Below are 14,510 nucleotides of genomic sequence, written 5' to 3' on the forward strand. Positions count from 1 at the left end.
TCCGCCTCCTCATTTCATGGATCGCTTTTCATGCAAAGAAGCTATAGTACAGCTTTTATGAATGGAGGGGGTGGGTAAAAAGGGCAGGAATACCTGTCACTCATAATGAGTGCTTGTGACAGGTCCTTCTGCTCAAATAAACCCTGCTGCACTGGAAGATTACTACTGCTTGGGTATGGGGGGGGGGGGGTCAGAGGACCAAAGATTTCAGCTAAATCCTTAGCTAGCAGCACAAGGGACACTTTGTGTTGATTGTAAGTACTGTCTCTTGTGCCGTTTTTTTTGTTTTATGTTTTGTCTAAGCTTAGGCTTTAAACCTCCTGTATATTCCTACTATCTGGGGGCAATATGAATGTATAAAGAGTAGGAGGTAACAGCAGGCTCCAACACTACCTGCAAGTCTGAGTACCCCAGGACTCAGCAAGAATAGCGGGTTATCAAAAATTGTGGTAGGTATACTGTATAGGTAAAAGTAAAGGTGTCTTTCGCGCTACTAGTGAGTATATGTGAATGAGAAGAAGCTGGAGCTAAAAAGATGCTAGATCTGATAGTGTTCACTGTACACAAAGATAAATAGTTGCTGGTGGTGATCTTGCGCTTAAGAAATAAAATACAAAAACGTGCAAACTGCAAGAAAGTGACTAAGTCCTGTACCTGAATTGCAATAAAATCATAAATGAAACAAATATGTGAACCAAAAAATGATCAGCGTCGTTTTGTAGGGATGCTATGCCACAGGTCATCTGTGTTACTGAACTGGGCAACACTATTGCTGCTGCAAATCAGCTTTGAAAATATTCTTGGGAACTTTGAGTTACCCAGCTCACCTAGAGATCATTATACGTCAGTATTAAAAATCAATCCAGCGTCCCTGCCTCTTCTTTATTTTAAGTGCAAGCCCCTCTAGTCATAACCAGAGGGTCTTTGGACCTGAATTTGTTTTTCAGGCGACCTGGGGTTTCCTCACATGGTTCACAGGGAAGCATCGGAGCCACTCACTGAGCTGGTCTTGTCACAAATCCCCTGATGAAGCCAAAGGTTTGGCGAAACTAGTCGGGAAGACTTGACCACTAGCTTGTATTGTGATGTTTTGCTCCCACATCTCTATTGTACTGCCTACATGCTTGAACCGATTTATTTATCCTTTTGTAATCAATAAATCTTTTTTATTTTTATATATTTACTGTGTTTGGTTTCTATCTGTTGGCACCGTAATAATCCCACACTCCTCCATACCTTCTTCCAATTAACCAAGGGATGAGGTGTCGTATCTTTACTTGGACCATCGACCACTATTTACCCAAATGTATACAACATGAATATGTGATCAATAATCCCACAGTGCACAAAGTCGCAAAAAGGTGCAAAGTGCAAATCGTGCAAAATTGCAAAACGTGCAAAGATGTACAAAAAAGCAAAAATGGATTTAACTGAATGTGAAGAATGGTTCAATATGACAATAAATGGTAAGAGAATGCAGGGTGTAATAAAGTTCTGTTTAAATGGATGATGGGAACAAACAGGATCAATCTTCCAATATATCAATAATCTTGATGGATATGTTTCCTTAATTGCAGTATTGAACCATACTCTGTGTCCTCCACCAGTCTCTCAGAACTCTCACCTCACTGCCAAAGGATTTTAAGCACATCAACTTATTCCCTTATCGTCAGTCTTCTCTGCTGCAAATGCTGTAGCCACTGCGATATGTTCACTATTAGGCTCCTCTATCCCTTAAAATAGATCTATAACAGCAAAAAGGAGGGGGAGGGAGAAGACTCCAGCCCATACCCAGGGTATAAAGCAAGGAGGAGAGGAGGCTCCAATAGTGTAGTATAAAAATGAACCTTTAATAGTTACACACATAAAAAAGGAATCTTACAATGTATAAAGAAAAAGAGAGCTTGTAGGGTTTAAATGCAGCAAAATGTGCTGTCTTATGGTTCCCTTCGCTCCTTACGATCTGCAGTAGCTACCGCAGATCGGGAGGAGCGAAGGGAACCGTAAGACAGCAGTTTGCACGTTTTTGTATTTTATTTCTTAAGCGCAAGATCACCACCAACAACCAGGTATACTGTATACAGGTATGTCTAAGTGCTTGTACTTTATACGTGTAGCAATTTTTATTTGTAGCTTTTTTTTTTTTTTTATGACAGCCTCTTTAAGCATTTGACAAATTGGCCATTATATTATATATAAAAAGTGGATCTATAATGTATTTCTACCTCACAAGCAGTGAAAAAATAAAGATAAATACAAAACAAATGTCACTGTTTAAAAAAAAAAAAAAAAGTAAAACATGGAGATACACAGAAAGCAAATTTGCATATCTATAAGGATATACCAGAAATATTCCTCTGTGTAAATAAGGCTTACCTGTGCCATTTTCAGTGGTATCGAGAGGTTGTGATTTGGAATGAGTTTGATTTCTCCATTCCAATAAAGCTTCATTAAAATATTTTGCAGATTCCTCTTCATTAAAGCTTCCATGCATCAATGACCCAGAAGTGTCCGGAAAATACAATTTTCTCGCTTCTGAGCTAAAACCCTGGAGAAGTTTGAAATTGAGCTTGAGAATATTTTGTACAAATTAGCACTGCTTTGTAAATATTTGTTTACAAACAACCAGTAATGTTAGAGGGTTTTTTTGTGTGAAAGGGATCATGTTTAATAGGAAATGGAAAAAGTATTTATTGCAAATATTAGAGCTGCACGATTGAAAATTGGGATAACTTTACCGTTTTTTTGTTTTTTTTTTCATTAAAGTGTGTTTTTAAAAAAAAAATGCATTTGAAAGACCACTACGCAAATACGGTGTTACATAAAATATTGCAACAACCACCATTTTATTCTCTAGTGTCTGTTTGGGTGTTTCAAGTAATTTTCTAGCAGAAAATATTGATTTTTACTTGTAAGCAACAAAATGTCAGAAAAGGTTTGGTCTTTAACACGCCGGAGTTCTTTCCTTTGATGAAAGAACGAAGAGATACTTTGTTTCTACTTATTTGTGTGTTGTGATAAAAGATCACGAAGATCGGAAAGGGAAAAAGATTGTGATTTCAATTCTTAACGATTAATCGTGCAGCTCTAGCAAATATACAAACTATACATATGTACGTATGTACATGCGTGTAAATGCATATACAGAGTATATACTGTAGTTGTATACGTCTGTTTGAGGAAATGGAACATGACTTGTCCTTGTTTGTCTCCCTTTCTTGCATGGCATCAATTACAGGGGGTCCCCAACTTACGAACGCCCGGGTTACGAACTTCTACTACGCTGCAGGGACCCTCTGCCATGTTCGGCGGACCGTTTGCTGTTCTGAGCATGCACAGCCAGACGGAACATCGGAAATGCCCGTAATTGCCGATCTGCACATGTGCGGCCGACTTCCGATCTAAAAACAGGAGGAAAGTCCCTAACGCGTTCGTAACCCGGGGACCCCTATAATGGACAATTTACTTCCACTTTCCCTTCAATTAAATCACCAGCACCTCTGACAACACCTCCTCTGACATTAGCACCAATAAACCAATCCTGTTGTGCACAATAAATGTTTACATGGGTTACAAACAAGACAAGATAGGCACTGTACAGTTGTGGCCAAAAGTTTTGAGAATGACACAAATATTAGTTTTCACAAGGTTTGCTGCTAAACTGCTTTTAGATCTTTGTTTCAGTTGTTTCTGTGATGTAGTGAAATATAGTTACACGCACTTCATACGTTTCAAAGGCTTTTATCGACAATTACATGACATTTATGCAAAGAGTCAGTATTTGCAGTGTTGGCCCTTCTTTTTCAGGACCTCTGAAATTCGACTGGGCATGCTCTCAATCAACTTCTGGGCCAATTCCTGACCGATAGCAACCCATTCTTTCATAATCACTTCTTGGAGTTTGTCAGAATTAGTGGGTTTTTGTTTGTCCACCCGCCTCTTGAGGATTGACCACAAGTTCTCAATGGGATTAAGATCTGGGGAGTTTCCAGGCCATGGACCCAAAATGGTCCCCGAGCCACTTAGTTATCACTTTTGCCATCGTGCTGGGAAAATGCATTGTTCTTCACCAAACTGTTGTTGGATTGTTGGAAGAAGTTGCTGTTGGAGGGTGTTTTGGTAGCATTCTTTATTCATGGCTGTGTTTTTGGGCAAAATTGTGAGTGAGCCCACTCCCTTGGATGAGAAGCAACCCCACACATGAATGGTTTCAGGATGCTTTACTGTTGGCATGACACAGGACTGATGGTAGCGCTCACCTTTTCTTCTCCGGACAAGCCTTTTTCCTGATGCCCCAAACAATCGGAAAGAGGCTTCATCGGAGAATATGACTTTGCCCCAGTCCTCAGAAGTCCATTCATCATATTTTCTGCAGAAGATCAATCTGTCCCTGATGTTTTTTTTGGAGAGAAGTGGCTTCTTTGCTGCCTTTCTTGACACCAGAAAAACACAAAACCTCCTGCGCTCTGGTGTTTCGCCAAACCGGGTACAGCAGTGTAGTCTAATGGCAAAAATCAGAAGTCTTGCAGCCCTCCACAGAACAAAGGGTGTTCATATGGCTAAAACGAAACAAAAAAGAAAAGGAGGGCGCACCGACCTTGTGCATTACCACTTAAATTTTTTTATTAAAACAGAATAAAAAGAAATGGTCCTACTCACAAGACAATCGTAAATAGGTATCACGGACTATCCAGGCTTTGAAGAAGAGGGTACGCCCCAGAAACGCGTCAGCCGTTCAGATGTCTGAAGTTCCACTGGCAGGTGTCGCGAGGCCCAGTCCAGTTGTCTGAAAAGCGCATATTTACAATTGTCTTGTGAGTAGGACCATTGCTTTTTATTCTGTTTTAATAAAAAAAATTAAGTGGTAATGCACAAGGTCGGTGTGCCCTCCTTTTCTTTTTTGCTTCTTGACACCAGGCCATCTTCCAAAAGTCTTCACCTCACTGTGCGTGCAGATGCGCTCACACCTGCCTGCTGCCATTCCTGAGCAAGCTCTGCACTGGTGGCACTCCGATCCCGCAGCTGAATCCTCTTTAGGAGACGGTCCTGGCGCTTGCTGGACTTTCTTGGGCACCCTGAAGCCTTCTTCACAAATGCAGTGGACATTTTTTTTTATGGGATTATGTTAATTTTCATGGCAAAGAGGAACTTTGCAATTAATTGCAATTCGGCTGATCACTCTTCATAACATTCTGGAGTATATGCAATTTCCCATCTCAAAAACTGAGGCAGCAGACTTTGTGAAAATGAGTATTTGTGTAATTCTCAAAACTTTTGGCCATGGCTGTAGGCTTGTTCTTAAGATGAATCTGTTTGTAAGTTGGAACAGGTACATTGTTTAAGTGTAGCTCCAGCCAAAAAAAAAAAAATGTAAGCTTTTTGGATAGCATAGGGAAGGGTTATCACCCCTGTAACATTTGTTTTGCTGTCTGTGCCCCTGTTCAGAAGATTTCACCTCACATTCTGTCCCAATGACAATTGGATTTTGAAAATGTTGGGTTATTAGGGAAACAAGGATTGGTGATAAAGCATCAGTTGAGACACCTTTTTTCCTTAATAACTCTAATGCTGCGTGCACACAACCGTTTTTCGGGTTCTAAAAAATGACGTTTTTAAGGGTCTAGGAAAAACAACGTTTTTTTCAACCCGATCATTAAAACAGTCTTGCCTGCACACGATCGTGAAAAAAAAATGCTCTAGCAAAGCGCGGTAACGTACAGCACATACGACGGCACTATAAAGGGGAAGTTCCATTCGGATGACGCCACCCTTTGGGCTGCTTTAGCTGATTTTGTGTTAGTAAAAGACAATTGGCACTTTTCTGTCTGTTACAGCGTGATGAATGTGCTTACTCCATTACGAATGGTAGTTTTACCAGAATGAGCGCTCCCATCTCATAACTTGCTTCTGAGCATGCGTGGATTTTTCACGTCGTTAAAGCCCACACACGACCATTTTTTACAACCTTAAAAACGACAACGTTAAAAACGTTGTGAAAAAATAGAGCATGTTTGAAAAAAAATTGCCCATTTTTTAGAACCCGAAAAATGCTCTGAAGCCCACACACGATCGTTTTTAATGACATTAAAAAAACGTAATTTTTTAGAACCCGAAAAACGGTCGTGTACGCGGCATATGACCCCTTTCACACTAAGGGCATAATGCAGGCGCTATAGTGTTAATAGCACCTGCAATCCACCCTCAAACAGCTACTCCATTGTCACCAATGTAAAACCCTGAGGGCTTTCACACTGGAGAGTTGCGCTAGCAAGATATTAAAAAAAGTCCTGCTAGCTGCATCTTTGAAGCGGTGTGTATACCGCTCCTCCACCGCTCCCGCCCATTGAAATCAATGGGACAGCGGAGCTAACCCTTTCTCGGCTGCTAGTGGGGGTTAAAATCGCCCCGCTAGCAGCCGAAATGCGATGCAAATCCGCCCATTCGCGGTAAAAATGGCATCGTTTTACCACCGACGCTATGGGCGGCTCAGTGTGAAAGGGATCTTACAGGAGAGAATTTCACTTCCTGTTGTCTCCCTCCGTTTGCAAGTAGGATGTTTGAAAGTAGCGGACCGCCTGCGTGTATATATATATGCCACATGCTCTCCTAAGCAGAAACTAGTATTGGTACCATAATGACAGATTCGACCAGCATGTCAGAGCGTTCTAAAACTAAGGGAAGAGTTCTCAGCTGTCTGTAGAAGAAGAAATCGCTTAATGCCACTTTACTTTTTTAGGGCTTCTAGTCACTAACATAACATGAGACAGTTGAACAAGAGTTATTACTGTCATTCTCCAGAAGTAAAAATGAAAGATTTAAAGTTTAGCTGTCCTTTAATATTTGTACAGGCAGTCTTTAGTATTTGTACAGACAGTACAATACATGATAGAACCGATGTATGAAATCTAAAAAAAAAGTCCCATACTAACCAGATTCAGCGTTTTATTTTTGTGCCGCCTAGAATAAAAGCTGAAAATGTGACCAGTTTTAACCTCATACTTCCCTTCCCTCTACTCTGTCTATTTTATCATTTGATTTCTTCCTAATCAATGCGTATATGTGAATTGATTCCTCTTTAACAATATATACAAAACACTTACCTCGTCACCAGCTCCTCCTTTCCCCTCAAAGGAAGTAAATCCAGCTGGGATTGTGCGCTCAGTAAAATGCTTGTCTTTTTCAAGTCTTCCACTGGACTCATCAAGATTCAGTTCTTTTTTGAATGCATGCAAAGCATCTAATTTGCCATCTTGAGATTTCCCCTGCAATATGAAATATTACAAGTAAACTGAATTACTAAACAATTTCACTGCTGACATAAATGCATGAAATTAGCAACCCACCGGCTCCCAGTATGTTGTGCAGATATTTCCAATGGACATTTCACTTTTGCAGTACTTTCTGTACGAGCTAAATTTCTTGTCGAATTGTCTGCACTTAGCTCATTATTTAAAAAATATGCAAATTGGCACAGAAGAAGTGTACTTAAGGAAACTACTAAAGATGAACAGAATTGTTTCTTCGGCAATATTCTCTTCTGCAGCTCTAAGTACATTTATCTTTTCAAACCGAAGAATAAAAGACGCTGTTAAGACCAGGTTATGCTGAAATTGGAATGCAACGCAGAGCAATGTCGGATTTTTTGACACATTTTATTTTTATGGCACTAAGCTTTGCATGTGTTGGCAGTTGTAGTTCAATTAAATTAAAAAGTAAAGCCCTTGCTGCTTCATTTAAAATGCTCTTTTATATGGTCTGCAGGTGTATCTTAAGAGGCAGTTACTTATGTAAGACTGCACATTTAAGACGTTCATTTCCATACTAAACAAGACACATCTCTGCTTAATATCAAACTAACCAATATGCTAGAAGAAGAAGAAAAACAGTAAAAATGTGAGCTAGAATTTATTAAATAAAAAAATAAAAAAAACATTCACTGAAGTCATATGCCGACAGAGTAAAAGAGCTTAGAGGTTGTAGCTGCTCAATAGTTGCTAAGGAAGAAATCACAGAGAAGTTCTGGTGCCAGGGGGACACACTGGCTCAGACTGCAGATGATAGGGGGCAATGGAAAATCATTGACATTTCTTTCTCTGACCTGATATTCTTACAAATGCTAAAAAGTATAGTAAAAAGACAAACATTGTTTGATTTAGACTACAAAAGATGATGCATTCCCATGCTGCTGAATTTTTTACCTTCTTGTTGACAACTGATTTCCGTTTGGTGCAAAGAAACACAAGATTAAATATGACCTGAACTGTGGAAGCTGTGCCCACAAAAAAGGCAAGCATGGGACAAATGAGTAGTCATCGGTATAGATAGCTCAGGTCTCGCTCTTCACTGAGCAGGGAGCTTGTGACTGTCAGTCACTAGTTCTCTGTTTTGCCCCTCTAGCACTGAAGCATCGGGCTGTGGAAGGGGCATGAACAGTTGCCTCAGTCTCCCAGCGGTGCATTGAGAGGCTGAGCCAGCAGTGCACTGAGAGGCTGAGCCAGCTACCGATCCAGGCATCTGGGCGAATCCTGACTGTAAAGTCGGGATTGATCCAGAGCCTGGGCCGGCTGAATGACATCAGCGGACAGCTAAAAAGATGTTTTAGACTACAAAGATGATCTATTCCCATGCTGCTGAATTATTTAACTTCTTGTTGGCAATTGCCTCATTTACAAAAGGGGCAGTCAAAGAAATAAAGTCAACGTAAAGTCCAATTGATAGTTTTTATTCTGCCAGCCTTTGATAAGATGAAACTAAAGCAAGATGTGAAACGTCTGTGGGTTGTTCATGGTTCACAGGATGGAAATGTGTAGGCCAAGTCTCTAACATCAATGAATTTAACTTGGATTTTATTAATGTTATAGGGAAGCAAAGAATGAGTCATACAACCCTTTAACAAATGTTACTTAGGCCTGCAATATACCATTAGTCAAAAACCATTCAAGCATCGATATAATTCTGCTAGTGAATAAATTGGTATTGAGTTTCTTAACCACTTGCTTACTGGGCACTTAAACCCCCTTTCTGCCTAGACCAATTTTCAGGTTTTAGCGCTGTCACTCTTTGAATGACAATTGCGCAGTCATGCTACAGTGTACCCAAATTACATTTTTATTAAAAAAAATTTTTCACACAACTAGTGCTTTCTTTTCGTGGTATTTAAAGTGATATTAAAGGTTGCCATTTTTTTTTAAATAACAAACATGTCATACTTGCATACAGCTCGTTTTGCACAGAGTGGCCCCAATCCACCTGTTCTGGGGTCCCACGTCGGCTCTCGCGGCTCGTCCCCGCATTAGATAACCCCCTTTGGGAGAGAGCTTCCCAGATGGGGTTATCTTGCGGGCGTGCTCCTGTGTCATACACTTGGCGTCCATAGACGCCGAGTGTATGACTCGGCCCAGCGCCCGCGTCATTGGATTTGATTGACAGCAGCAGGAGCCAATGGCTGCGCTACTATCAATCTATCCCATGAAGAGCCGAAAACCCGTGGATCATGCCCACAGAAATACGGGGCTCAGGTAAGTAAAACGGAGGGGACCAGACACTGCAAGGTGTTTTTTTTTACCTTAATGCACATTTGCTAGGGAGGACCATGGACGCCCTCCCGGCAATTAAGGCTTGCGCTGTAGCCGTCTTTCGGCAAGTAGTTAAAGTGATTTTAAGGCCAGAAGTTTTTTTTTACCCAAATGCATGAGCTCCGGAAGGTTTTAATCGATTTCATGCCCAGGCTATTTTTTGCTATTCAGCACTGCATTACTGTAACTGCCAATTGCGCGGTCATGCAACACTGTACCCAAATGAAATTTACTGTATATACATTTTTTTCACACAGAGATTTATTTTGGTGGTATTTGATCACCCCATCTAAAATTTAATTGTTTGTTTACAAAGTCAATTGAAAAACTAAAATCTTTTAGGGAAGACTAAAATAATGTGGTTGCATAAGTATGTATACACTCTTATAACTTAGGATGTAGCTGTGTTCAAAATTAAGCAATCATATTCCAATTTATGTTAAATAGGAGTCAGTACACACCATCATTTAAAATGCCTTTGATTAACCCCAAATAAAAAAGTTCAGCTGTTCTAGCCTTTCTTGACATTTTCTTAGTCGCATCCTACAGCAAAAGCCATGATCTGCAGAGCGCTTCCAAGCATCAGAGGGATCTCATTGTTAAAAAGGTATCAGTCAGGAGAAGGGTACAAAAGTTTCCAAGGCATTAGATATACAATGGAACACAGTGAAGTCAGTCATCAAGTGGAGAAAATATGTCACAACAGAGATATTACCAAGAAAGAACTGGACGTCCCTCTAAAATTGTTAAAAAAGACAAGCAGAACACTGGTCAGGGAGGCTGCCAAGAGCCTACAGCAACATTAAATGAGCTGCAGGAATATCTGGCAAGCACTGGCTGTGTTGTACATGTAATAACAATCTCCCGTATTCTTTATACATCTGGGCTATTGGTTAGAGTGGCAAGACAAAAGCATTCTCTTATGAAGAAAAACATCCAAGCTCAGCTAAATTTTGCAAAAACACAGACTAAAGTCTCCCAAAAGCATGTGGGAAATGTGTTATGGTCTGATGAAACCAAGGTTGAACTTTTTAGCCATAATTCCAAAAGATATGTTTGGCACAAAAACAACACCGCACATCATCAAAAGAATACCATACCCACCGTGAAGCTTGGTGGTGGAAGCATCATGCTCTTGGGCTGTTTTTTTTTCAGCTGGAACAGGGGGCCTTAGTCAAGGTAGGTGGAATTATGAACAGTTCCAAATACCAGTCAATATTGGCACAAAACCTTCAGGCTTCTGCTAGCTGAACATGAATAGGAACTTCTTTCAGCATGACAATGACCCAATCATATATCCAAATCAACAAAGAAATGGCTTCTCCAGAAGAAGATGATTAAAGTTTTGGAATGGCCCAGCCAGAGCCCAGACCTGAATCTGATTAAAAATCTGTGGGGTGATCTGAAGAGGTCTGTGCACAGGAGATGCCCTCGCAATCTGACAGATTTGAAGGGTTTTTGCAAAGAAGAGTGGGCAAATATTGCCAAGCTGTGCCATGCTGATAGACTCATACCCAAAAAGACTGAGTGCTGTAATAAAAGTTGCTTCAACAAAGTATTAGTTTAAGGGTGTGCACACTTATGCAACCATATTATTTTAGTTTTGTTTTTTTACTTCCCTCCACCTACAAGATTTCAGTTTTGCAATTTGTCAGGGCTCAGCAGCCATGATATACCGTGGTCAGTTTACAGGGCAGGGGGGAGGACATACCCAGGCAGGATCAGCCAAGTTTTTTAGGTGATAGAAGGGACCAAATTACACAGCACAAGCACTGTGCTGTATAACATACTTTAAACTGGATGTAAACCCGATTAATGCAATTTGAGCTGGGCACATATTTCTGCAGCGTTTTCTTATCTCTCTTTAAAGCACTAGGTCCTGTGGCTTTCTCCTGCTCTGTTCTTCTGTTATCAGCATGAAAACCTCTGACAAGTTCTGACAGGTGATAAAACCAGCCTGAATTGTGTGTCAGGGTGGGTGCTATAAATAGATTAGCAGAAAGATGCTCTGCTCACAGGACACCTCTGCAAGTCCCTGCCTGTGTGGAGGGTGTGTGCATTTCTTCCAAATCAGTTGTCTCCCAGTGTAAAAACTACACTGCTACTGCTGAATGAGGAAGTGAAAATTCTAACATGATGTGCACTTTCTAAACAGTATATAAAGCTGAAGACAACAGATATACATGTAAAACGTATATAGGAGAATGTGTTTCCTCCCTGTGTATCATCTGAGGCTTTTCACATCAGTGGGTTTACATCCACTTTAAATAACAATGATAACAACAAAAACCTGGGGAATGCCCAGGGAAAAAACATCCACTTTAAGGGAACAGGATTAATATTTATTTTTTAGGTTAACAAACGCTTTAATGTCTCCACTGCTTCAAGGGAAAAGCACTACACTATCCGCTACTACACCAAACTTTGAAGCGGTAGTTCACCCTCACTGACTTGATTTTACCATCGAGACAGGCATTGTAGCGCGAGCTACAGTATGCCTGTCCCGATTTTTTTAACCCTGGACTCACCTTGTAATCGTACATTGTAGATTTCGGCTCCCGCGGGGAATGGGCGTGCCTATGGAGAGGGAGGATGATTGACGGCCAGCCCTGGCACGTCACTCTCCCCGAAGACAGCCGGAGTAGGTCTCGGCTCTTCACGGCGCCTGCGCACAGGCTATGCGCAGGCGCCATGAAGAGCCAAGCCTATTTCGGCTATTTCCGGAGAAGCGTGACGCGCCAGAGCCGGCCGTCAATCATCCTCCGTCTCCATAGGCACGCCCATTCCCCGGTATCTTCGATGTACGAGTACAAGGTGAGTACGGGGGTAAAAAAATCGGGACAGGCATACTGTAGCTCGCGCTACAATGCCTGATTTTATGGTAAAAGAAAAAAAAATTTTTTTTTTTGCGTTGATAGGGTGAACCCCCGCTTTAAGCAAAACATAACTGGTTTTCACTACTTCCATTGAGGAATCATAAACCATATATCCTTAATCAAAATATTATAACATACATCAATCAACTTCTATAAATAAATCAATTTTATCTATACATTTTAACCGGTTAACGACCGTCTCCTGCACATATACGTCGGCAGAATGGCACGGCTGGGCAGAGTAACGTATATTTACGTCACTTTAAAAGTCCTGCCATGCGGGCGCACGCTCCGTGACTGTGCCCTGCGGACTCGATGTGGTCACAGAGCTGCACAATGGGGAGAGGCAAGTGTAAACAAGCATCTCCTGTTCTGCCTAGTGACACTATCACTGATAGTCTGCTCCCTCTCATTGGGAGCATTGATCAGTGACGTGTCATTCGTAACCATGCCCCCCGACAGTTAGAATCACTCCCTAGGACACACCTAACCCCTTCAGCGCCAGTGTAATTTTCACAGTAATCAGTGCATATATATAGCACTGGTCGCTGTAAAAATTACAATGGCCCCCAAAATGTGTCAAAAGTATCTGATGTGTCCTCCATAAAGTTGCAGTCACGATAAAAGTCGCAGATCACCACCATTACTAGTAAAAAAAAATATAATAAAAATGCCATAAAACTACCCCTATTTTGTAGATGCTTTAACTTTTGCGCAAACCAATCAATATACGCTTATTGCGATTTTTTTTTACCAAAAATATGTAGAAGAATACATATTGGACTAAACTGGAAAAAAAAAATGTTATAGATTTTGGGGATATTTCTTATAGCTGAAAGTAAAAAATATTGCATTTTTTTCAAAATTGTCACTCTATTTTTGTTTATAGCGCAAAAAATAAAAAATAAAAACAGATGATCAAATACCACCAAAAGAAAGCTCTATTTGTGGGGGGGAAAAAAAAGACGTCAAGTTTGTTTGGGAGCCACGTCGCACGACCACACAATTGTCAGTTAAAGGGACGCAGTGCCGAATCGCAAAAAGTCCCCTGGCCTTTGACCAGCCAAATGGTTCGGGGCTTAAGTGGTTAACATTAATTAAGGCCTGGTTCACACCTTAATAAAAACCACACACTACAGTCCATTTACCATGGTTTCCTATGGGTCACGTTCACAATTATGCATTTAATGGAAAGGGCCAGGGACTTTTTCCTGTTTTTTGGTTCCATAGACTTCAATGAATCAACAAAAAAAGTATTGAAAACGTGAAATGCACCTGGAATATGCAAACTGTAACCTGCATAGGTGTGAACCAGGCCTAAAAGAAAACCTCTACAAATTATACCAAGTAGTGACAATTCCCCTTGCTTATTTTTTTCTTAACAGTGTCACTTTAAACATATGCTTCATGGTCCACCACACCCTTTATTCCTGTACATTATCAATGTACTGTAGGTGACCACCTTACACTTAGATCCACATTCAAGATTCCATCTGGATTAATCAATATGCAGTGACTCACAAAATTAATATGCCGTCACTGAAAGCAAACACTTGTAGTAAAAACAGTAGTTTCAATGTGTTAGCTGGTTCCCTCTCAAGGACCCTTCATACCACATCCAGGGCCCCCCTGTCAGTAAAAATGCTCTGCTTTCTGCAGTGATCAAATATGGCAAGTTTTGTTTCAACATGAGACCTTGTCCCCATAAAAATGTTATAGGCTAGATATACAGAAGTATCAATTTTTGTGATGCTGGAGTAAGCGGAATTAGGCATTAGTCAAATTTCAAATCTGTGTAATTTTCTTTCAATTTTCGTTCCAATTTCACATCATTAGTGGGCTGCAGCAACAGTACATTTTCGTGTGGCCATTGAATTTGAGTAATCAGGCATGATGGAATTTTTTTAAAAACAAACGGTTTTCTAATCAATGATGGGAGAATTGTGCGAGAATTGTAAATCGAAAAAGAAATGCGCATATGCCAGAAAAGAAAATTCCCAGAAAGCAAAGATTCCCAGCTGCGAAAATTATTTTCTGTAGCAACAGGAGGTGAAATTGA

At 40.6% G+C, this 14,510-nt stretch overlaps 1 protein-coding gene across 1 annotated transcript in view; it reads right to left on the reverse strand.

Annotated features, from left to right (window-relative positions):
* The window catches only part of ZBBX (zinc finger B-box domain containing), a 126,988-nt gene that overhangs the window by 23,051 nt on the left and 89,427 nt on the right, over positions 1-14,510 (reverse strand). The window contains exons 8-9 of the mRNA XM_040347715.1: positions 7,101-7,262; positions 2,377-2,548 (exon numbers count right to left, since the gene is read on the reverse strand). Of these exons, the coding sequence (XP_040203649.1) occupies positions 2,377-2,548; positions 7,101-7,262 (334 nt within the window). The remainder of the gene's footprint in view (positions 1-2,376; positions 2,549-7,100; positions 7,263-14,510) is intronic.

Source organism: Rana temporaria, chromosome 4 (genome assembly GCF_905171775.1).
Source record: "Rana temporaria chromosome 4, aRanTem1.1, whole genome shotgun sequence".
In the NCBI taxonomy this organism is placed as follows: Eukaryota; Metazoa; Chordata; class Amphibia; order Anura; family Ranidae; genus Rana; species Rana temporaria.